Consider the following 25,027-nt stretch of genomic DNA (forward strand, 5'->3'; position numbering starts at 1 on the left):
AAATGTATCTGGCGACTTGAACTCTTACCTCACATATAAAATGCATTCTAAACGTGGAACTGCTCCAACTGGAGGGGAAAGTGAAGAATATATAAAGTGCTCACCGGTCAAATTTGAAGAGCATGTCGGTGAGTTCTTTGAAAAGGTCTGGATTCTTGGGGCTGAAAAATCCACTTGTGATCTGATCCATCACATGTTTCAGCTCTGGGATCCTCTTGTAGTACAACATGGCATCATATCTAAAAAATGGACACAAGTCAATATCATTTTGGCAACAAAAAAAAATCAAATCATATAAAATGCACAAAAACAGACTGTTACCCAGATTTATCCAGTTCAGCCACATCCGCCACTCTCATGCCGAAGATGAACAGGTTCTCCTCCCCGGCCTCCTCGGCCATCTCCACGTTGGCGCCGTCCATGGTGCCGATGGTCAGAGCCCCGTTCAGCATGAACTTCATGTTTCCGGTTCCCGAAGCTTCGGTGCCGGCAGTGGAGATCTGCTCTGACAGATCCGTGGCAGGAATCACTGAGGGAGAGCAGATCATCAAGCGTTGCGGTGAACTATCCCTGTTTTTTAAATAAATACCTTCCATCGAGCAGAATTGTACAGTTCTTGCAGGTGTAAATAAATGTACCTTTCTCTGCTAGAGAGACTCTGTAGTTTTCCAGGAAGATGACCTTCAGCTTGTTTCCCACCACAGGGTCATTGTTCACCACATCAGCCACTGAGGTGATGAGCCGGATGATCATCTTGGCCATGTGATACCCAGGAGCCGCCTGCAGGGGGCGACAGGAGACGGACTTACTGGAAAAACTGAACAATCACACCACTCTCACGTGACTGGAATGTTCTGTTCCTGAGCCGGTACCTTTCCCCCGATGATCACTGTCCGCGGGACAAAAGGTGCGGTGGGGTTCATTCTGATGCCTTGGGAAACAAAACAAACAAAAAAAGGGAAATATTCACACAGTGATATGTAGTCCATGCAGAGACCTATGTGTCAGGGGATTGATTTTGACATATTTGCCATTTCTCAAATTCATTTTGGGGGATACAGAACACCAGGAAGTGGCACTTTGTGCAGGCGTTCATGGTCTACAGATGAATCCTACTCACTTTTCACCACCAGCAGTTTGACATTTGGGTTTTGGTGATTTTATTTAGCAATGTGATTCAAGTTAAAACTTTTTTGTAACCAGATCAACTAACTGCATTGTCATCTTCATCCAGCAATTGTTAGCATGCTAAACTTGGATGTAAATGTGGCAAAGAATTCCTGCCTCACATCAGCATGTGAGCATTGCCACGGTGAGGCCGTGTGTGCAGTGATACATCGACTGTTTTCCTATAACCATTTCTCCCACATCAGGACATGTCAGAATGTGTCATGTAATTTAGCGCAGGGTTTCTTAGGAATGAATCATCCACGTACGGTTGTACATGGTGATGATGTGCAGGCAGTTGAGGACCTGCCGCTTGTACTCGTGGATTCTCTTCACGTGTACGTCGAACATGGAGGACGGGTTTATTTTCACCCTGTACTCCCTCTCCAGGTACTGGGCGAATTTCACCTTGTTGTCCTGAGAGAAAGATCAGAAATATGTGACTTGACAACAAAATAGGCTGTTCACTGAGGGGAAGCTGCTGATTTACGAGGTGGAGCCTGTGCGAACACGCGCCCACGCAAAAGCTGCTCTGCAAAAATGAATCAGATTGTAATCCCTTTGCATGCAACAACAAGCAGGACTGACAAACAATCATGTGAACGGGTGTACTGCACACGGAAATGGCCCCAGATTATTCCTGTTGAATTGTGTGGATTCACAGTGTGACAGGACATTTAAGACAAAGCCTCCACTATGCATGCATGACAGCATTGTGCAATAATTAGCTCTGTAAAAACAGGAACCCCTATGCAACACACCTGTTTCACTCTGGAGACATCTCGGATGAGGGCGGCATCGTCAACAAAGTCGTTCAGCTTCTTCAGCTGGCCGAGGTCCTTCACATAATCCTCCCCGATGACCTGACAGGGACATTAAAGGTTGCAAAAATGTGGGCAAAACAAACTGACAATGTTTACAACACTAGATATACGGTGTATATACGAAGATAGATGTATGGAAAGTTGACTGTGAAAGATCAGCCAGGACTCAAGCACACGACAGCTGCAGCATGCATCATTGAGGATTTGCGGCAGCATCTCTTGGCGCCAGCAGCTCAAACAGACCTCAGCTATGAGCTCAGCCAGTCCGGGGTTGCACAGCAGCAGCCAGCGTCTGGGAGTGATGCCGTTGGTTTTGTTCTGAAACTTCTCCGGTTCTAGTTCACTGAAATCACGGAATCTGTAGGAGAAGAAGGAAGCGAAATGTTCTTGAAGAATAAAATGATAAAAAAATAAAAATAAAAAATAAAAAGTCTAGAAACGCGTTTTAAAAATTAAATTTTTCCCCAGGTCAGTCTGAATATACCCGTATTCACCCCCGTTTGAATTACTTCTTTTTGGAGCGTTTCAAGGCAATTGCGTTGCTAGGAAACAGCTTGGGCCCCATGTTTAATTACGATCAGTGGATGTCATTCACATTCCCTGTTACTAGGTACAAACGGAGATGAATATAGAACGTTTACTTTACAGCTGAAATGGCGTATGTACTGTACATTTCTGACATCACAACTGCATAGAAATCTTTGTGGATCTTTCGTTTGAGTATTTCGCACAATAAAACCTTTAATTTGGTTTGTGACCAAATGGTTTGTGACGATGACCAAATCATCAAGCAATATTTCTACATTTCGCAGGTGTGGGAGTTATCTGCTATGTCTTGGTTTCCCAACAAAGATCCTGCATTTCCGGCTCCCTTGTTCACTTCATGCTGTGATTATCTATGAGGCCACACTCACGTGCGAGTCACTCGGTCTATCGGAGCGACCTCTGGTTCCTTAAGTTGCTGCATTGTACACAGATGTATGTTGAGAAGTGGTGTGTGTGTGTAATAACTTACACGTCTGTCTTGATGATGTTGGAGTGTATCTCGGCGACTCCGTTGACAGCGTGAGATCCCACGATGCACAGGTGCGCCATGTTCACCCTCTTGCAGCCGTCCTCTTCTATCAGAGACATTTTCCTCAACTTCTCCATGTCTTTTGGAAAGAGAGCTGCAATCCTCTGCAGTAATAAAAGCAGACTGGAGATCAGATTAAAAAATAAAAAAAGCGATGCCTCACCGGTGTGTTAGACGGATAAAAACGGTCTTGGTCGCCAGAGCTGCACGTACATCAAGGTGGACCTGGTTGATGTGGTAGATGATCTGCAGGTGTCTGGGCAGCAGCTTCTCCAGAAGCGCCACAGGCCAGCGCTCCAGAGCCTCGGGGAGGACAGTGTGGTTGGTGTAGGCGAAGGTGCGCCTGGTGAGGTCCCAGGCCTTGCAGAAGAGGAGGAAGTTTTATTTTGATCTGATTACACAACATCACAGTTTGACTACTTGCAGCCTAATCTAGCGGTTACCCGATATAACCTCCCATCCCTTGTCTGAGCGATTTTACACCACAAATGTTGCATGAATAAACTACTTGGGTTTCCCTTCTCAACCTGCCCGACTGCTCCTCTTCCCCCATTGCACATGGACATCGGTTTCCCTCGTCCTGCTCTGTGGGCTTCACATCCTTTGTGGTACCTGCTAGGACTTCCTTGTTTATTCCGGCTGCAGTTGACTCGCACTGATAATAAAAAATAAAAAAAAGTTCAAATCTACCAAATCTGACTCTCTCACCCACCGTGTCCCAGTCGAGTTTCTCAATGTCAACAAAGATCCTCATCAGCTCGGGGATGGCCATGGCCGGATGGGTGTCATTCAACTGGACAGCGACCTGAAACAGCAGCTTGTCATTGATTTGACCACAGCAGTGGCCGAATAACGTGAAACACTGAAGGCAACAGCAGGCGTTTAGAAATCAGAAATACTTTTGTACAAAAGTTACAATAGTTAATCTGTAAGGTTTCTCCTTTGGCGCTACAACACATTTTTGCTTTCAGACGACAAAAAGGTGTGCAAATAATATGCTACCTTTCAATGCGACCTATTATCTCTTTGTAGAAGCTTCTGTTGGGTTAGTTAGTAAAAAGCAATTTCCGTGTTTGAATAAGTCACAGGCCTTAAATCCGGAAGTTGTGCTGCAATTTTGTACAAGGGGAACAAAAAAGATGTCTAGATCTTGTCGCAATTGCCAACAGTTTACCGCTTGCCAATAGTTAAGTAACATGCCCGGTTTCCATATTCTTGACCTCCTCTGCTCTTTGCTCTGGCATTCTTTAATAAATATTTTAGCGTACTTTCTCTGGGAAGCTCTCGAAGGAGGTTCTGGCGGCGTCGCCTCTCTTGCTGGTCTTGAAGCGGCGGATGATGTCTTGGAGTGTGGCTGCCACAACAAAGTACTCCTGCTTCAGACGAAGTTCTTTTCCTTCAAAGAACTAGAACATATAAAAAGAGACAGGGCCTTGGCTTTAGTACAACGGACAGTGTTTTGGGCCGATTTTCAATCCGTCAAACAATAGAGAAGATGATCTTGTGCTTCAAAATATTCAGGCGTCAATTGACACACATCAGTAAAACCAGTAAAATCATGTATTTTGCATGAACACATAAATATGCTGTATTTGCTTCATGAGGAAATATTCAACCTACATTGTCATTGGGATAAAGAACACGGGTGATGTTCTCCGCTAGATTCCTGTCCAGCACGGCCTCGATGTAATCTCCGACATTAACTACAGACAGATGAGAGATTTCATTTCATCGTTTCTATAATCTACATTTTATATATTAGATGATTATATGTATGCAAATAAAAAACACAACAGGAAAACTACAACATTTGAGTTATTTGGAAACAAAGACTTCTTTATGCAAGGCGCCAATGTTGCAGCAGCTTCCCGCTTCCTTGAAGGTGTTCCTGTGTAAAACGAAGAGGAAACAAGACGGTTTTGCGAAAGTGGGTTTTACGCCAGGAATCAGCACTCACAGTCCCTCAAGTTAAAGTCGTTGGGGGCACGGGCGGACCACAGCCTCATGGTGTTTACGGTGTTGTTCATGTAGCCGGGGATGGGCGTGTCGTAGGGCATCGCCAGCACTACCTGCAGGAATAAAAGGGAAAACAGTGCAACACACAGCAGAGTAAAAACCTGTCATCTCAGAGGCCACTTTTGATTGGAATAAAAATAAATAACAATAGATGTGAGATCCCTGGAGATGATAAAAAATAAAAAAAACCTTTTAAAGGAATTCTGAGATTAAATAATATCAATGCAGAGCTGCTATTTATTATAATCAAAATAGCTTAAAGCCAATAACCGGGTTGGACAACAGGCGCCGTGTAGAATGAGATCATCGTTTGGCTCTTTTGGGTCATTTTTCTTCGAAGATGCTACGTCCCTTCTTGGGGTTGCTTGGCATCTCTGTGGATATTTGTGACTCTGTCGTCATTTTTGTGGTCATCCAAACTCATCTCGAGTACCTGAGTGTCGACCCATTTGGAACCACCTCTCGTCTCCTCTACCCGTCCATAGAAGTGAACGGGCAACATGTACTCTGGACGGGCTTTCTCCCACGGGTTTCCATGCCTCAGCCAGTCATCCGCCTCCTCCACCTACAAAAAGGTCAGACAGGAAAGGATCAAAATGATTCACACATACAACATGTTGGGAGAGCTGGTGTCCAGATAGAATGAAGAGGCAGTTCTCAAAACAGTAATAATGGTGAATAATAGTGTGTATCGTATCAGACCGGTTCATGCAGCACGTTGAGGTAAGAAAAACTAATGGGAATGAACCAAGTTACAGGAGGTAAATACAGCCCAATCAGGATTATTGGGTTTATATTGCTAAATATATGTGCTAAAAAAACAACAAAAAAAACCCCCGTAAACTTAATGTCCACTAGCAGCAGGGATGAAACAGGTTCATCCACCCTAGTAAGAAAAACAGAGCTTCAATCCAGTTCAGAAGTTCATATTTACACTCAGGTTCTGAACAGCAAACAACCAGGAGAAACCAAAAGGGCTAAAGTCTTTAGTTTGGGGGGTCTGTTATCACGAGATACGCAATATGCATTTCGGCTTGTCATCTGCAACCAACCAGCCGCGGCTCTTGCACCACTGCAGTGTGTGCAAGTTCCTGTTAATGATCATCTTGTAATGTAGTCCGACCTCATTCATGTCTACTTTGGCCCCGCTGCACTCGACAACACGGGTCAACAGCAGAATCCTGAATTTCAAAGTTAAAGATAAGAATGGATCTATGCACTGGGGAGATAACTGGTCATGTTACTTCAAAACAAAGCTTTTGTCTTTTAAAAAGGTCAAAGAGTTGCTAAATAGCAGACGGCCTTTGAATTAACTGACATTTGCAGAAAAATATATCGGTGTCTGCGGTTACCTGCCAGCCGTCTCTTATCTTCTGGTTAAAGATTCCATATTCATATCGAATGCCGTAACCGTACGCTGCAAGACCCAAGGTGGCCATGGAGTCCAAGAAGCATGCTGTGTGCAAAACCAAGAAAAAATAATAATAATGTAATGTAATTGACATAAAAACAAAAAGACGCTGATGTGAAAGACTGAATGACAGTTAGTGGCGTAATGCCCGTTTTGTTGCAACATTTCTGTGGCTGCCTGTTGCTTTAAACAGGCGACCGCAGAGGTATTTGATGGAGAACTGCCAAAATATAATAGGAAATGATGATAATGGAGTATTGTGTGAGAAAAAGTGTTTTCCTTTTCGTATTTGTTGTTGACCAATTTACTGTCAGTTTGAAAGCTTTTCCATTTCTTTCCCTCTGCAACTTTGAATCGTGTTAGAGAGGTGAAATAAAATAAAAAGATAATCTCTATCGGTCTCCCTCAGGTACAAATATCTGTTAGTATCCCGTTGTACCTGCGAGCCGGCCCAGGCCTCCGTTCCCCAGACCTGCATCCTCCTCCATCTCCTCCAGCTCCTCCATGTCCAGGCCGAGCTGCAGCACGGGGGAACACACAGGCCTACTGTTGACGCGGTTATGAACACTAGCACAGTCATTAGGAGTATTAAATATGGGGGTTGTGTTTGCAGATCGCCCTCGTTTCCCCTAAACGGGAGTCTGACCTGGTAGATGGCCTCATCGCAGGCGTTCTGCAGCCCCAGGTTGATCATGGTGTTTTGGAGCGTCCTGCCCATGTAGAACTCCAGAGACAGATAATACACCCTCTGAACATGAGGAGAAAAGGGAAGAAAATAGCTTCATGTGCACGAGCTTCCTCTTTTCAGAGATTTTTGGGATCCAGAACAAATATTTGTGTTATACGTTGTGAAGGTGCAGAAAAAGCGGTAAATAGATGAAAATGGAAGGAGCAAACATTTCCCTGGCAGAGTAAACATGATGCAATGACCCCACAAAGAGCCTCTCGAACCACAGAAGAACATTGCTCAAGACTACTTTCAAAATGTTTTAAATGAATAAAATATATACAAAATGTATGCAAGGACCCTCCTTAGAATAAATGTGTTGTTTTTCATCCAAGACAAAGTAGATACGACCTAAACTGCAGTGAGCAGAATTTATTCCATTTGTATTTTAAATTATTATTTTTTTTTTTAAACATTGCAAACGTTATCTACATGTGAAACATTCACATGTCTGGTGGGTATTGACCGTCTGAAATAAATACCAAAGGCTCGCCCATGTAAGATACATTTCCTGCGCTCCAAATTCCGGGATGTGCCAAACTTTTTCTGCATCTGAAGAGCAGCGCGGCGGGAACCTTTACCTTCGGGTCCGTCTCATAGTAGAACTGCTGCGTTCGGATCCATCGGCCCACCAGGTGGTCCCTCACCGTGTGCGCCAGGGCGAAGTAGTAATCCCGGGGGGTCGCGATGTTTCGGTCTTTCACCAGAGTGAAGTGCAGGTGGCGATTGAAGCCCTTCTTCAGCTCTGCAACATTCTCCACTCCCACGATCCCCCTGATGCTGATCTGCTTGCGCTTCTCCTGGTCGGTGAGTGGGGTCGCCATGCTCGGGCCGGCAGCTCTGTCCTCGGGAGAGAGGGGGGTCTCAAAAGGCGTCTAGTCCCGGCTGGAAGTGAAGTTTCGGCGTGAGATGGTGGCACGTTTTCACGCAGCAGTCTCCTCCTTTTGTGGCTTTTCATTGGTGAGTGGGTGGGGAGGGGGGAGGGCGTTTCAGCCGGCCGGCCCCCTGCTGAGCAGCGCGAGGCGGCGCACGTAGACAGATGGGAAGGACGGCACCGGTTTAACAGGTGAATATTTAGACGTGCAGGCAGAGGCCCACCTGCACCTGCAGCCCCCCTGCTTGACCCACAAAAAATAATAAAAAAATAGGTCAACATTTGTGTTTTTTGAAATATGGAATGTACCGTGTGATATTTGTAAAGATGATTTCCTTTACTGAACATTCTCTTCACTTGCATGTGTCAGCAAGTCATGAAGCACTTTGGCCAATTTAAGCTAATTAAGATTCAGAACTATTGTTTTGAATAAAATGTGTATTGTCATTCTTCATTCTTCTATATATATATAATTTTATTTTTCATTTTCAGATTTTCAGATTCAAATCTTATTTTTTCACTTTCAGGGGGTGTGACATCACCTGAAAAGGGGCGTGTAATCATGAGTGACAGTTTAAGGCCAAAAAACATCCTCTGCCGTGTTGCCTTCAGGAAACGTAGGAACACATTTATACATATATACAGGGGTCGTCGTGGTGCAGGGGGTAGAGTGGGTGCACTGGGAACCGCAAGGTTGGTGGCTTGAGTCCCGACTGCCCAATGTCTCAAGTCGAAGTGTCCCTTCGACAATTTCCCATCTACTTCTGAATGTCTGAAAATGGGGATGATTGAATAAAAATGGCTGTAATTCAGAAACCTTTAATTGGGTGGTTTTGTATCTATTAAATTAAAGCTGAGAGTCAACACTTCAATCAAATATTGTGCGCTTCAGTTCAAATCAAAGGGGGGACACTTAAAGAGGCAACCATTTAAAAAACAGTGTCATGGTCCAAATACTTGTTGCTCTGATTGTACATCTATCGTTAGATGAAACACAGGTAAATAGATTTATACATAGACACTAGTTTCATATATACATGCAATGATGGCTTGAGAGGACCTTTTAATGGGACACCTAAAACATTTTACGTGATTTTGCCCCATAATTAGACAAATACCAGCATGTAAAAGGGGTTTTATATGATCTCCACATTGTGTACTTTGATTCACTGTCGTGAGACAGTAAAGTACAGACAGACAAAATGGGACCTTGTTGACACCTATTTATTGAATATATACACATACAAAAAAACACAGAGGCTCATTTTACACTTCATTTCATCATAAGAATAGCAGTAATATGGTAATGATGGACGTATAATCGTGACAATCATAACAATTCTACTGGGTTAAAATCAAATATGTAACAATGTTAATTTCATGTTCATAATTATCCAGAGAAATATTTCACCATCATTGTAAATAATAACAGCAGAATGACATTCCACCTCAGATCAAACAGGTCAGAAAGAATTACTTTGGAGGTAAAATTTAAAATAACACGCACGCACGCACGCACGCACACACACACACACACACACACACACACACACACACACACACACACACACACACACACACACACACACACACACACACACATTTGTGTATGTACATTTGGATATATAACACCCAGTGTCGCCCAGCGACTGTGTGTCCTTAATTAATTCATAAAATTCTGACGAGGCCGTATGATGGACTGTGAATTATCCAAGTTTAATATCCATAAAGTGTATTTGGCTGGTTTAGAAATAATAAATGTTACAATCACATACTTTGTAAAATAATCCCCCTCATATGTCCAGTAAAGAAACACACAATTACATGTCAAAAAATATGACTACTTATTCAACCCAAAAAATGTTCAACGAGAATATATTTGTTTGTTGAAAAGAAACAGACGTGTGTCATCTCCTACTGGACATTGTTTGGATGAATTAAACCCATTTTGTTTATTTGACCTGGAATCTGGGGTTGTGTAATGCTGCGATAATGGCTGCACTCGTCTCTGCATGACTCAAAGTTCAGTGAGCTTCTGCTCAATGGGCTGCTTTTGTAGTTTATTATTATAATGAGGACCGGACAAAAGGCCTCCCTTCAAAAACCACCAATTAAATATTGCATAAACCAAAGCTTGAATCCAGCCTTCAGCAAAGGCCGGGCAACTTGGTGAAGGCTGAATTAGTTTGGTTTATTACCGTCAGAACACATGCGCATATCATACCGAAAAATATAAAGTTTACTGTGTGCAGCCATTTTAGCAATCATACATCAATAATAGATTATTTACAATCACTATTAATCCAGGCGAAATACAATCACAGAGGATTCATGAAGTTAAGAAAGACACCTGACCGTAATCTTCCCTCCGGTACTGCGGTTATTATATCCACTATAAACATGGTTATTGTTGACTTTGCCCTTTTGCCGTTAGAAAAAACACATAGCAGCAAGTGAAGTCAGGCATCGCAGATGTTACAGTTGCCTCTGCTGAAGCAATGGATCTAGTTTGTAGCAAAGTTTTCATAACTCTTGTTGGTACCAAAGAGGGGAAAAGGCACATCCATGAAGCTCACACAGAAGAGCCCCTCGTGTGCTCGACATGTACGGTACTTCCCAGGGAGACGATGCACTGGGAAACGTTTCAGGGCTTCTTGGAGGGCAACAGTTCCCTCAAACTGACTTATAACATTCTGACTACTTTTTCCATGTTGATGGGTCGGTCCACCACTTTGGTCCAGTCATGAATATCTCAAAAACGATATTCATGGTGCCCAGAGGATGAATTTTCTCATTTCTTCTCCAGCGTCACCAAGACTCAAGCATTTTTGGTTTTAGGTGACAACTATCTAATGAATTGACAGGCTGCTTTGCAGTGACTATCATTGCTCCTACAGGATGAATCCTACAGGCTTTTACTCACTTATCCTGAGAAATGTCCCAACGACGACTCAACCAATCAGCTAAAAATGTTCCACTGACATTCATGCTCCACAGAGGATGAACCACAGTGACTTTGGTGATCGCCTGACTTTTACTCTCGTGTTAACGTGATGGTCACGATTGTGGTTTTGAGTGAAATGTCTCATAACTGTTGGCTGGATTGCGATGCCATTCGGTTTGCTCACTCGCGCCCCCCACAGGTTGTAAGTGGGGATACATTTCATTCAATTTAAATACTTTATCACTAAACTACCTGCAAAACCTAAGACACTCCCCAAAACAGCCTGGCTGTATTTTGCGTGCAATGCAAATTGGCAAATGTTAGCATACTAACATGCTAAACTAAAATGATGGCAGAAGTAAACATTATGGACGTCAAAGGACAGCATCACAGAGCCGCCTGCATCGCTGAGTTGTTGCCTGTTGAGGAGGCTGTTGCTCAAACGTATCGCCACAACAGCATCCCAGTACATCATCACCTTCCTGCTGCTTTACAACCTGCTCTCAGAACCAACTCACACTACATTGTCAAAGCAACACAAGTCTTTCCTTCTCTAATAACTATACATCAAACAAAAGAACAAGGATGACTTCTCATTGGAAAAAGTCTAAACATCTATAACTTACTGAGCTATACACCTCTTTGCAATAGATCATTTAAATAACTTACAAAACTACCAGGATTCAGTCACCCACAGTAAAAAAGCTAGAATGAAGCGAAGCTGCTCTCATTCAAAGAGCTTCACAGTCATCACCCTTAAACCATTTACAACACACTTCAACGCACAGAATCGCCTCTTTTTATGACCCACTACACCAAAATCCATTCCTTCTGTCTTTAGAGCTGCACTGCAGAGAAAGGCGGCATGTTTATTTTTTTTTACCGATGATACGCAAGGATCACACGAGCGGAGCCACTAAGAGAAGCGACTCACACGCGGACGAGGACACGACAGGGCTGGGAGTTGGTGATCGTTGCAGCTGCTGAGCAGTCCGGACACATCTGTCTGGGCCTCTCGCACGAACACGGAGGAGACGGCGTCTCACGGCCTCTGTGGCGCTTTAAATGTGGGAGAATTGATGGCAGGAACAGCAACATACAGGAAATTGTGATGAAATAAAAAGAAGAATAAGATGCGTGTTGATCGTCTGATGGGGGGCTTCTTTGTCTAAATCAACATGTTAAACATGAAGCCGTAGCTGACAGGCAGCTTAGCTCCGCTAAATCGCTACAAACCGACTGGAACAGCTGATCTGGCTTCCTCCAAAGGTAATAAAATCCATCTCCCAGCATTCCTAAAGCTTACAAATGAACACATTATATTTAGTTTGTTAAAAATCTAAATGTAAAAATGGGACGTTATGGCTTTATTAGCTGTTACGTGACTAGTTTGTACCCTTAAAGCCACAACATATTGTTTGTACACTTCCCTTGAACTTTTAACTCACTGCTTCCCCCGGTTCCCATTCTTCATGCTCACGGACTAACGGTTGCCTCACATGTAGCCTACAAACACCACAGAGGTGTCAACCTTCTCATCTAACTCTCAAACCCCCATTTATGAAACTTCAAACTAAAGTAGATATTAACTCTGGACATAGATCAGGAACTATGAGGAGGACTCAACGGGACATCAACCCTACGGATTATCCGTAAAACGTCGAAATACAAGTTACAGATCCCTAAGCAGGGCCCGTGTTTGTTGTGCGGGTGGTCCAAGTGTCCACGGTTTAGGCATCTTAAAGGCATGGCTCAGCACTGGATGGACTGCAGAGAGTGGTGGGGTCAGAGGGTCGGGGGGACCAGAGGAGTGTGATGGTGGGATCATAGTCATTGACAGGCAGCATGGACCCTGGGTGATCCTGCAGAGGTTTTAGCACACGGAGCCAGTGGGATCTGCCTCCCCGGCGGTGTAGAAATCAGGGATGGGAAGACCAGTGTGCAGTGTGATCTGAAGAAAAACACATGGACATATAAATCATGGTAAACAGGTATGTTTCTGTCCACAGGTGGAGCTGCTGAGCTATTTTCTCAAAGAGTGAAATGTTTTCACTAGCTGAGAGCAATAAGAAATGCAAAGATACTAAATGTTCTTGTGTCTTTGAGGCGTCCTCTTTCACAGTTTAATCTTCCGAGCCCATATTTGTATTACTCGGGGAACATGTCTTATGAATAATAACTGCAGTAATTTCTCTACGAGTAAAAACCTCTGTTTTGGCCTGCAGCACCGCTCCAGGAGGGAGAGCCAGGGACAGCTAAGAAACTGCACCCCTGGAGCAAAGACTAATACAAAAACAAGTACAAGTTTAAAAAAGAAGACATGTTGCCATTCTGTGCAGGACTCTCTTATGGGACACAATCTGCAGTCTCCGCTTGTTGCCAGCAAACGGGTCCCGGCTAAGAGATGCTCTGCTGGCTCCACGCACAGTTTCTTAACTCCAGTCTGTCTTTACAGTGTTAATGCTAAGCTAGGCTAACAAACATAGACATGAGAGTGGAATCAATCTTTATAAGTAATCTATTCCTTTACGTGAGGGACAAGAAAAGCAGAAATTAGGATGTTATGTAATTAATTTCTCAATCGTACTGTTCTGGTATGGAAGTGTAGCCACAGTCCATATAAATAGAATATTAAATCCGCACCTGGACGTTTCGGTTGAGGCTGATAGCGGGGTAATAGACGCCCTCCAAGGCTTCAAAAGCCACCGGACCCTGCTGCTCATCGTTGATAAGGAAGATGAGGATCCCGCGTGTGAAATCCAGCAGAATTCCTATTGTAGCTCCTTTACCGATGCCGCCGTCCGTCCTGCACACAGAGAAAAGACTAGTGTTTCTAAAGTAATATCCTGCAAATATTTAACCTGCCATCCTCAAATGGCAATCAGCGTGTTTGTGGCGCTGACAATAAGGTAATAGCAAATGAGATAATATTTAGGGTAATTATAAGTTATTGCTTTTGCAATACATCTACTTAAAATAATAAATAATGATAATTTGTGTATTTTGTTAAGTCGATGGCTACTTTTCAGATTACCATAAGATTTAAAAATATACAAACATCTTCTGAAATAATAAAACATTGTTAATGATTGCCAACCTCCGACAACACATTAAAAAAAGCTGTGTCATGTGTTAGATGTTTATGAGTTAACAGTTACACCAAAGAGACAATGACCCTCTTAACCTCTCATATGATTTCATTTAAATACCTTTTAAGAGTACAAAATAAAAATGGGGAGCGGAACGTTCTTTTCATCTCACAGTCATGAAGTGACCCTTTGGACCCCGAGGTCGGACATGACTGGACAAAACTATGAAACTCCGGATCAAAGAGCTGCAAAAGTAACATGCACATTAAGTTGTTGTAGCTTATTGGTTGTTTTACTTGCAGGTTTGTGCTTTTGACGAAATGATTAGTTTGGATCAGTTCAACCAAAACACAAAAAGAAAAATATGTCATTCAACTTTATTTGTGATGATTGAATTAATCATTTGGAAAAGAAGAAAAGAAGAAAGAAAAGTTTAAGCTGAGTAGCTGTTTCTGGAGCTTCCATCTGCCTCCAACGGTCTTTATTGGTGGACCACAAACACAAATATTCCCATGTGATTAGTTGAATGATGAACCTTCATTGGTGATGGAGTATTCCTAAACTGTTGGACTGGTGCTTTAATAAAAGATCTGATTAATTTTCCGAGCACTGTGACGTTTCGCACGCCTCTCAAAACACGCCGGCGAACGCTGTGTTCGTGCTGGACGAGGACGCGCGTCCCAGTGGACCAGTTACCTGTTGGTGTGCGAGTTGTTGTGCATGAACCAGGAGCGGTTGTTGTCCACGTACATGGCCCAGGCCTTGTCGTCCTTCCCCAGCATCACGTCCTTCAGCACGTCGCCCCTAGCGAGGCCGAAGGCCGGATCCGGGTGGTTGTCATAGCGATCGACGGTCATTTCCCAGTAATGGACGCCGCGGGAGAAAGCAGAGTTACCCATAACCACTCTGTCGTCGTAGCTGTTGCAGGACACCGTCAGGTTGTCGTTGGAGAGGATGATGTCCTGGTGAGCGGATGCCGGGTCAAAGGTGAACCAAGCGACTGTTCACACAAACACATGGGAAGCGTTACTCGCGCTGTCGTTGAGCATCAGTGACGTCACTGACTGCAACACCTGATGATCGTGACTTTACAAAGGTGACATGGATCTACGGGCTGGAGGTCGGATGAGTTGGAACTACAACTAAGAACTGGAGCAGGGAAAAGATTACTATTACTATTAAGATTAACAATTCTTAGTATCATACTCTATAACTTAATCTATGACTTAAACACTAAAACCTTAATAATTTGTATTATAAAATCCAACCTGTGTCAGACAGTCTGCAAATGATTAATGACGAATGATCTGTTTTCACCGGCTTGGAGAACCACACGGGCGAGACAACGGTTTTTACTCATCTAGATAATCAGAATCAGTTCAGCCAAAATACAAAACTCAAAATGCAGCTTGTTCACCACATGAACTTAATAGGATGCTAATATCTTAACGTTGTGCTATCCCAAAGTAGCAAACAACAACAACCAAGAAACATTTGATACAAACAAAATCAATTTCATGTTAATTAAACATGTTACCCTTTAACTTCCCGTGCGCTCTTGCAACACATCACACTACAAGCCGGTAGATCAAAGTCTAATTAGTTTGCCAACTGTTTGACTCAGTTAATTTAAAAGCTCTATACTGTACCCAGAGAAATATGGGAGCCGAACAGATGAGAGGTTTGTGCTCGCTGTATGTGGGCTGCACATGACTTGCTTGCTTCACTATGTGCAGTAGACATTCATTACATAGCTTTATTTCCCAACGGGAATAAAAGAAAAGACATTTATTAGAAGCCTGTATTGACCGTGCAGCCCACGGAGCAACAAACCGCCCACCTGCTGGTTCGACAGTGAAGGACTGAACTGATGACACAGGCAACGGCAGCGAGGGGGTCAGAGTGGAAACAGGCGCCCATACCTGTGCCTATAGACTGAATATCACATGGAGGGAGTCCAGCTGAAACGTGAAATGAAGAGGAAAAAGAGGGGAGGAGGAGAATGTAGCGAATCAGTGAAGCAGAGTGCAGAGCGGGTCGGGGAGGGATGGAGGAGAGAGTAAAAAGCAGGTTTCATCAGGGAAGCTGCTTCAACTCAACGGCCAAAACACCACAGAGGCTGAAGTCCAGAGCGGGGAGATCCTAGAAACAGGGTAAAAAATAACAAGCATGGCAACAAAGATGACGGAGGAAGGTTCCAGTCCGCGTGAAAGGTGTCACATCTCTGCAAAAACATGCGAGTGGTTAGATCTGAGCAGAAAGCTGCTGAGTGCTCCGTCTGGGCCTTTCAGGTCCACTTACAGGAGACAAGCGCCCCTGTGTGCAGAGCAGCATTGAACTAATGGGAAAGCGAGCACACAAGTGGATTATACACCACGCAGCTGCTGCGGGACGCACCTGGTTTAAAAGCATCAGCACATCTTCAAACAGAATTCACATCCTGCTTTTGAGTTAAAACACTGCAAGTGACACATTAGAGGCTTTTACGGTTATTATTTTTGTGTTACATCAGAGGGAAAAGTGGGCGAGGAGGTTTCATGTCGGGTCGTTGAAATCCTTTTGAAACACATAATTAAAAGCTCAAATGCATAGTTTAAAATTTGAAATAGCAAAATAATGGAGCAAGCAACTTCCTCTAAATATCCTATAAAGATTTTTTTTGTTCAAGGCATTTTGACTTTTTAAGATCAAATCAAGATTTATTTTATGTCTGTGATCTCATTAAGTGCCAATAACTACAGAACTATATTACTAATGTCTGTTGTACCCGGGATGAAATACCTGCCAGCTGTTTGCCAAAACACAACATGTTGGAATCATCACAAAACAAAAGGGTTGAAACAAGCTGTGAAACACATGAAACATTAGCAAACACGTGGCAGACATTTGGAGAAGAAAGAGACATAAAACACAACAAAGTGCTTTTAGAGTTGACAGTAGAGATGTTGATCCAGCTGCGTTCTTCTTTTGTGATAGTTTTATAATATTTAATATGCTATAGTGCTGCTGACATGTCAACATAACCGCTGTAGTTATATAGCGTGTTGTCGTGACATGCAACGTGATTCTCATTACTTTAAGGTGAGGAATAATCATAATGATAATATATGCAATGGTTATAAATCTTATACCATTAAAACCGTATCAACGATATCCCTATTTTTTAAATGTCTTTTATTATGAAGCTAAAATGTGTCCCGAACATTAAAATAGTTATTTATTGTGGCTGGATCATTTTTTCTTTGTGAACGTTGAAAGTAATAGAAGTTGACCAGTACTGGGCTTTTGATGCCAATTGGACGAAAGTTTGATCGTCTTCATTTTGAGGAAATTTATTTTCTCCCAGATTACGTTTGTTTTTGGCATTTCACAAATAAAATGATGGTCATAGTTTAAGCAGGGGTGAGGACTGCAGGTAGAAGGTCAGAGACACACGGATTGTCCCCCAAGTGACCACTGTTCAAGTCCTGTGTGAAACCAAACATCAATGTCACCTCATACAACACAACAAATACGATTGTATAATGTTAAATTAAAACGTTTTCACTACCACACAACCAAGTAGTTTTGTTATAATTTACAATGTTAACCACATGCTTCTTTAACCCAAGAGAAAATATATTCTTATTTGTACATGAATGCCATTTTCTATGGGACATGGTTGTGAATTACACGTCTAGATAATAAAGAAGCCTGTTGAATCATTTCTTAGATAAACAACTTACTTTCCTCGTATTTCTTATTTCAAAGAGTTTTGACTGAGTTTAATTCCCCTAATTCCCCTTATTCTGGATTCCAAATTTGTGGAAGCTGACAATCTTATTCCCAATACTGAGTGAAGATCCGTTGAATAAATGGCTGCGTTCTTCCTCACTGGCAAACAGTAATTAGCAGCAGGAGGAGAGGAGCTGATGCTTGACGTACTCTCAGAGGTCTGCATGATCAGCGTCTTGCTGTACTGGCCCACTCCGCTGCCATTGAAGGCCTTCACCCTGGACTTGTACGTGCTGTTGAAGTGGAGCCCGTCCACCGTGCAGATGGTCTCCGTCCCCACGTACACCTCCTGTAAAGACACGCAATGCTTCCTGTTAAGCGGGCAGATACATCAAACTCGGGAATTATGACATTATGAGGGATCTGCTTCCTTTTCAACCCGCACAGCTCTGCCCCCGAAGGAGCGTCCCCGCTGGGATTCGATCGCGGCGAGCGTAACGAGCGGCAGCGCGGGTTTGAACAACTGAGCGTGGGCGCGGCGGCCCACGCCAGGGTATAAATAGACACGGGGGACATGCAACTCGCCAAGCTCAGTGTGGCGCTGCGTGGGCGAGCCCCAGTGAGTCACAGGAGAAATAGAAAACCTCCCTCGCAATTTGGAAAGCCAATGGCCGCTTGGCCAAAAGTAGCCGGGGATAAACAGTTGTGATTGAGACGAGGGCGTGAAGGCCCTCTCAAACTGGCAGCATGCGTTACAGACGAGAGACTGAAGGTCAATGGCTGCTTTTTCTAAATGAAAACACCGGCTGTCTGTACGAACAGCTGCTGGACCGCTCCCTCCCAGCAGGAGCGCATTCAGCGGATGCTCGGAGTTTAGAAGAGTTCGCCTCTGTTCCTGCTAATTTAGCATCACACTGCACAAGTGGACATTCTACAGATCTATCACGTTTAACAAGACGTGGTGGTTGCCCCTGCAGTGGTCCTGCTGTGCGCCTGGCTTACTACTCACAGTTACTTGAATCATTTCTGTCATAGGAATTGCATGTATTATACATTGTTCATTCTGTACCCATGGCATCCATTGTAGTCTGTCCATCCCGGGAGTGGGATCCCTCCTCTGACGTTCTCCCTAAGGTTTCTTCCCTTTTTTCCCTCTTGGAAGGGTTTTTTCATTTTTGGGGGAGTTTTTCCTGTGCCGATGGAGGGTTTCGGGGCAGAGGATGTTGTATGTGTACAGACTGTAAAGCCCTCTGAGGCAAATTTGTAATTTGCGATTATGGGCTATACAAAATAAAATGACTTGAATTGAATTGAATTGAAAAGTTTAAAAGTGAATAAGTCCAATATTCAAACAGAACTGTCTCCACCAAAAACCAAATAGTCCAATAGTTTGATTATTATCTAAAGGTTTGGTTGTCTTTTAGCGAAAGGACCCGGTTACTACTTTTAGACGCATGTCTGTGTGTGTGTTCTTGTGTCTGTGTGTGTGTTGTCTTGAGTGTTCACATGATGTCGACCAATTTAATTATGTGTCACCAGCAGTTTACAAGGAACTGATGGCGATGTTAATGAGCTTTGAGAAGATGGAAACCACTTGGGAGACGACAGAGATTGAAAGCGGCTCAATTGGGATTTTGTTGGGCTTCATTAGCCCTTTAAAACCCAAACTGTTCTTCTGAGATTACCTAAACTTCAGAAAGTGGTGAGATCTTCCACATTGATTGTTGTGAGAGGACGCAGGCCAGCTGGTGTGCGTGTCTGTCGCGGTCTGACACAAGGAGGTTCGGGGGGGTTTAAGTTGCCGTTACAACAAAGCAGCGGCCTCGATGTATAGAGAACGGGGGTCTCGGGTGGATTACACGCTGAACCTCTGAGGGAGTATAAATACGGCTTTTGATCCCAGATCACACTTCCTGTGGGAGCATCCCCGCTGAACGCCGCATCACAGACCCTTTCTCCCAGCGCCGTGTCACTCGATGCCTCGCCACAGTGTGTCACATGACCGGCCCTCATGCCACTCAGAGCCATACGAGAGCGCAATCGAGGGGTTTCGGGGACAAAGCGTTGCTTTCACATTCCCCGGGCTGAGCCGGCGTCCTCCCCGGCGCCAATGAAGGCGTCTTTGTTGAGAAAGACGCGGGCGCTGCTCCGTAAAGGTGAATTATCACTCTAACTGGTGCGTTTTTTGTGTCTTTTAATCTAAATGGGAATCCAACAAAGGCCCCCTGTTGAACTTTCACGTGTAAAAAGTTGGTCTTTGAATAAAGTCGGCGTATAAATCCCCCACCGGAGGAGACAAACGGGTACCTGCGGAGGGGAACCTACCCTGAAAGGCCCCATGTTTCCATCGTCCAGCTCCAGGATGTATCCCTCCACGGCGATGGTGGTGAGCGGTGGCTGTTTCCATGACAATGTGGCGCTGTTGTTCTGGGTGCAGCATTCCTCCAGCTGGAGCATGGGAGCAGCTGGGACTGAGGAGGGGAGAAGCACGGCACCATCACAGTACATCTCTACCAAAACACACACACGTGACATCACGTGCACCGACGCCTGCTCCACATTTGTAAAAAATACCAGTGTACAGAAATACATTTTAGAAAGCTACTGTCTTTATCAGGATCAGGAATCAGGAAACATTTATTGCCAAAATATGTCATACATACAAGGAATTTGACTTGGCGGTTGGTGCGTGAGTAATAAAATAAAATAAAATAAAATGCTAATGCTAAGGGTTAGTAGAATAAGACTATGGGTTAGTTTAAAATAAAATAGTAAAGTTAGAAATATTTAAAAATAAAAAAATAAAATGCACTAGCGAACAGGAAGTGACAAAAGTGACGAGTGAAAAGTGACAATCACAGGTTTTACCATTAACATTTAAACAATTTTCATAGTGAAACCAAAGACACGAGGGCTCTGCTCTTGTATAAATTCCTCAGATATCTCCTCGGTTATACCTTTCATCTGGACAAAGTCCAGCTGGTGGATGGTCTGCAGGAGGGGTCCGCTGTCCAGGGTGAGGTCGAAGTCGCTGTTCATCCTCGGGGTGAGGGTTCCCTTCCCCCACTGGCCCTCCGTCACGTGAACCCTCCGGATCAAAGCATCGGAGATCTACAAACAAATGGACTAAGTGTTGCTCACCAGTGACAACAACTGTACAGGGAACCAGAAAACACCATAGATTTCCCCCCAAAAATGGAAATAAATGCGGATCAGCTGGAGGAGCAAAGCTGGGAGTGAAGATGTAAAGATGTGTGCAACCAAGCAAATAATCCAATTCATGTAAAGAATAACATCTAGTGAGGATTAGCACCTTTTATTCAATGTCTTTTTCCAGGAAACTTCCATGGAAATGACAATGGAATTATTAAGAAACCTCATTCAACCTGTTTAAATATACATTAGTGACATAAATACCAAACCTGTATTTCTGCCATAAATATTAAATAACAACGTCAATTGTTTAAATGTGATTCTTAAAGGTCTCTGAACGTAAGCACATACATTGATGTACTGTGATACTGTGTTTGCTCATCCTTTCATCAGATTCAGTCACAAAGTAAACACAGAAGTCATACAACTATTGAAGGTTTGAAGATGTCAAGTAAGTTTCATTCTAACGAGCAGAAATTGCTCAGCGGAGGCTGTGAAAACGTCTTCCGTCAACAGAGCGGATCTTCGGCTGATGGGCCATAAATGTTCAAATCGAAGCGTTAAAACATTTATTTCATTGTGATCTGCTTTATTCATGCAAATTGAGACATGAAAGGCTCAAGTTGGCAGAACGAGTAAGTTGTTGTGCATCGTACCTGCAGGAAACCACTGGGGTCATTCTCCTTGATGACCTCCAGGCAGTACTCCATCAGCCCCGTGGTCTGACGCAGCTTCACCGTGCAGTGGGAGATCTGATCCCGAACCACCTGGGGACAAAAAGAAAAGAGAGGATGATGGAGAAGAAGAGTAGAAACACCCACGAGAAAATACAGTTTGGCAAATGGAATGCAACAACAATAACAAGCATATACTGGAGATAATCATATGCTAATTATAACCCTTTCTGTGTAATCACTCTCAAATGGAACATGAAGAAAATGCACAGAGCGGGTTTAATAAAGTGCGCAAGATGGAGATGCAGAGGGGAGCAATTATGCAGAAGGTGTCAGAAATGTTGATGAATCTGGAAAGGAAGGAGACAACGGAGAGTAGTGGAAAAGATGGATGGATGCTTGAGGCAACTAAATATGACAACAATGTAGACAGAGAAAGAAAAGATGGAGGACGGAAGGAGGGGTCTGGAGAACACAGATTAAAAGGTTGTTACGGGATGAAGAGAAGCCGAGTGGGCCGAGCACCAGGAATACCAATAATGAGATTAGCAGCAGGATTGACTCATTTTTCCCTCCTGAGACTTCGCACACGGATTGAGGGAGGAAGAGGAGGCCGAAGGGACGTCTGCGACCTGTTGTTGACGTCAACGGAAGGAGAGTGACATGTTGTTTTCACGCGCTCAAGAGGGTTGTGAGCGATGTCGGCGGCGACATGAGAGAGGAGGAGACGCTCTGAAATCCTGTATGAGCAGCGACACACTAAAAACATGCACAGTTCTGGAATTCCCTGCTGTCAGTCGTACATCTTCTGCCTCAGGGAAGTCGGTCCTTCAATCATTTGTTCCAGCAGCCCGCCCCCATATTCATGATGAATCTTCCCATAAACTGATCTGAACGAAAGGGAGCAGCTTCAAATCAATAAGTGAGATGCTCTTTATTGCACATGAACCAGCGTATCGTATTGATTTGATTGGATATTAGATGCATAGATACTCCTCTCTACTGGCGACTCCCCACAGAGCTCTGTAGCTCTACAGTGTCAAACAAACAGAGGTGCTGGACCAAGGGTTGCTAGGTAACAGAAACTTCACTGTTGCTATCCGAGGGGCTGAATGGAGAGGAAAATCCTGTTTCTGCAAACCGAAAGTACACGAAGATGATTTTGTGATGACTGCAGTCACAGCATCAATATGCAGGTCTTGCACCACTGACACTCAACAAACAGTAAAGACTTTTATGCAGTAATAGATTATTAAGTGTATTGTATGTAGCATTACTGTAAGATGCATGTAGCAGGGAGGGCTGCAGCAAGGCTGCAAACAGATGAAAGAAATAGAAGTGGGCAATATAGATAAAACCCTCTATGAGTTTTGTGTTGCAGGAGCTTTATATAATATTAATCATTCAATCAGGAGACCCATTTTGGGCTTGAGACTGAAACCTTGACGAATCCCTTTCCCCTCATAAATCTATACGGCAGTTTTGCGTACTGAATATAAACGTGTGCACATTTTGATTGCGGGCAAACTGGCAGCATCATCTTTCATCTAGCGGTGACACCGACACAGCGATGCATCATTTAACCAGGTAACATTCAGTTTACTTTCATCTCAAATGACCTTTTGGGCTTTGCAGCAAGAGTCTGTGACGAGCTGGAATAATCACTTTGCTTTTTCCGTTTACAGTTGAGGGCACAACATCATGTTTAAGGTGCTTCATTCAAACCTCAGAGAATTGAACCACCTCGGTTCCCGGTTTGGTTTGTTTGGGAGGCGGACTGTTTTAACTGACCGCAGGCGCTTTCCAACCAACTTGAAAATAAAGATTTTTACTTCTGAACCACTGTTGTTTACTCATCTCCTCCTCATGTGTGTTCATGCGCTCATATCTGCTGGAAAACCAGGGACGGTTTGCAAACTAATGTTGCACGGTGCATCGATAGCGAAAAGGTGCCGCCGTACCAGTACGTTAAAAACGATAAATATATAATAATATCATAAGGTCATATAATCAATCTTACGATGCCAACATGTCGTTTTCATTAATATCTTATAATACTGATATAATACTGATATTTGTTAACCGTTCAAAAAGCTGGGCAGGAAAAAGCTGGTAAAGAGGGAAGTATGCAGATGATTTTTTTATTACTATTATAGATGAATATAACATTATTGTATTAATACTGTATCAGGTATTACGATATTTATGGCAGGGATTGTATCGACGTCATTATTTTAGTACCGTGACCCGACTACAAACGAGTCAATCCAGTTTTTTAAAGTTACAACCTGGACCGCAAAAAGCAGACTTTCAAGTAAATGAATATTTACAGAGACACGGCAAATCATTTTGTAATTATTCCCGCTTTTAGTGCTGTAATCAATCAGAGCAGGAGCGTGCTTAAGCACTCTTCCTACAGTGAGGGGAAGAAATCAAATTCCCCCCTCTGATGATTAAGTTTATGTTTCTCTGGCTGGGGGCGAAACCCTCCCTGCTGTGTCAATCCACAGCCCTGCAGTGGAGTTTCTCACTGCCGTCGCCGCCTGTTTAACAATCAGACCTCTCTGCACGCAGCTGGAATCTCAATCTCTCCATTCGTAGAGGACAATGTGCACGCGGGGATTTTGCAGTACATCTTTTATATCAAATCTTGTCCTTTTCCCTGTTCCTCCCGTCAACACTCAGTGCCTACTGAGCGGCTTCTCTCAGCGTTCCACGCATCTTCTCCTGAAATCTGCTCTTATTTCAGCTCCGGAAGAAGATTAAAAAAACGGACGATCGGTTCACCTGAATGAAACACAAAAGGAAAAGGACGGCAGCAGCTTGAGGTGGGAGGAGGAAACTAAGCATCCTGAGAGAGGGGACAAGTGGGGGGGGTGAATTGAAAGGACAGCGGTAGAGGGCAGAGCGGGCCGTGCAAGTGGGCCACAGAACCTGCAGAGAGGAACGGAGTCGCGTGACTCCTGTGGCTGTCATGGAACGGCGAGTAAACACGGCGTCACAGAAGCTCGACAGCAAAACAAAAACCATCCCAGACAAGTGCTGAAATAATCGTTTTCTTTACAAATATTATTCATGTTAGAAAAAGCAGGTTCTTCCTCCATGTGTGTATATTTTTTAGTGTCAAAGGGACGGTCGCTCAAACGTTTCTTCACCCACTGAGAACAGACTGAGATGTCCATTCTTACCAATGGACCATGTTTCTGCTTTGCTTAAAAAGAAGCTGCTAAAAGATGACAACATGTTCAATAATGATAATTATTCTATTCAAAACATACAATACATTGTTTGGGGGGGAGGTGGACACCACATTGACACGCTATCAACATTTAATGATCTGGCAAACCTATTAGCAAAAA

At 43.6% G+C, this 25,027-nt stretch overlaps 2 protein-coding genes across 9 annotated transcripts in view; both read right to left on the reverse strand.

The window, feature by feature from the left end:
* pygl (phosphorylase, glycogen, liver) overlaps positions 1-8,186 on the reverse strand; it is a 9,603-nt gene extending 1,417 nt beyond the window's left edge. The window contains exons 1-18 of the mRNA XM_040200398.2: positions 7,802-8,186; positions 7,140-7,241; positions 6,933-7,011; positions 6,435-6,538; positions 5,516-5,647; positions 5,024-5,135; positions 4,687-4,769; positions 4,335-4,472; positions 3,779-3,871; positions 3,280-3,426; positions 3,007-3,170; positions 2,235-2,349; positions 1,929-2,030; positions 1,437-1,584; positions 873-931; positions 639-780; positions 322-529; positions 105-239 (exon numbers count right to left, since the gene is read on the reverse strand). Of these exons, the coding sequence (XP_040056332.1) occupies positions 105-239; positions 322-529; positions 639-780; positions 873-931; positions 1,437-1,584; positions 1,929-2,030; positions 2,235-2,349; positions 3,007-3,170; positions 3,280-3,426; positions 3,779-3,871; positions 4,335-4,472; positions 4,687-4,769; positions 5,024-5,135; positions 5,516-5,647; positions 6,435-6,538; positions 6,933-7,011; positions 7,140-7,241; positions 7,802-8,044 (2,306 nt within the window). The 5' untranslated portion in view covers positions 8,045-8,186. The remainder of the gene's footprint in view (positions 1-104; positions 240-321; positions 530-638; positions 781-872; positions 932-1,436; positions 1,585-1,928; positions 2,031-2,234; positions 2,350-3,006; positions 3,171-3,279; positions 3,427-3,778; positions 3,872-4,334; positions 4,473-4,686; positions 4,770-5,023; positions 5,136-5,515; positions 5,648-6,434; positions 6,539-6,932; positions 7,012-7,139; positions 7,242-7,801) is intronic.
* Positions 8,187-9,302: 1,116 nt separating this feature from the next.
* Positions 9,303-25,027, reverse strand: part of trim9 (tripartite motif containing 9) — a 33,619-nt gene continuing 17,894 nt past the window's right edge. For 2 of the 8 annotated variants that reach the window (XM_040199573.2, XM_040199571.2), the window contains exons 4-11: positions 21,651-21,761; positions 20,799-20,952; positions 20,167-20,312; positions 18,052-18,190; positions 16,050-16,088; positions 14,824-15,127; positions 13,682-13,844; positions 9,303-12,989 (exon numbers count right to left, since the gene is read on the reverse strand). In XM_040199573.2, coding sequence (XP_040055507.2) covers positions 12,912-12,989; positions 13,682-13,844; positions 14,824-15,127; positions 16,050-16,088; positions 18,052-18,190; positions 20,167-20,312; positions 20,799-20,952; positions 21,651-21,761 — 1,134 coding nt within the window. In that variant the 3' untranslated portion in view covers positions 9,303-12,911. Of the gene's footprint in view, positions 12,990-13,681; positions 13,863-14,823; positions 15,128-16,049; positions 16,089-18,051; positions 18,191-20,166; positions 20,313-20,798; positions 20,953-21,650; positions 21,762-25,027 lie in introns of all 8 variants that reach the window. The other 6 variants (XM_040199572.2, XM_040199570.2, XM_040199577.2 and 3 more) reach the window with 3 other exon arrangements.

This window comes from Gasterosteus aculeatus, chromosome 15 (assembly GCF_964276395.1).
Source record: "Gasterosteus aculeatus chromosome 15, fGasAcu3.hap1.1, whole genome shotgun sequence".
In the NCBI taxonomy this organism is placed as follows: domain Eukaryota; kingdom Metazoa; phylum Chordata; class Actinopteri; order Perciformes; family Gasterosteidae; genus Gasterosteus; species Gasterosteus aculeatus.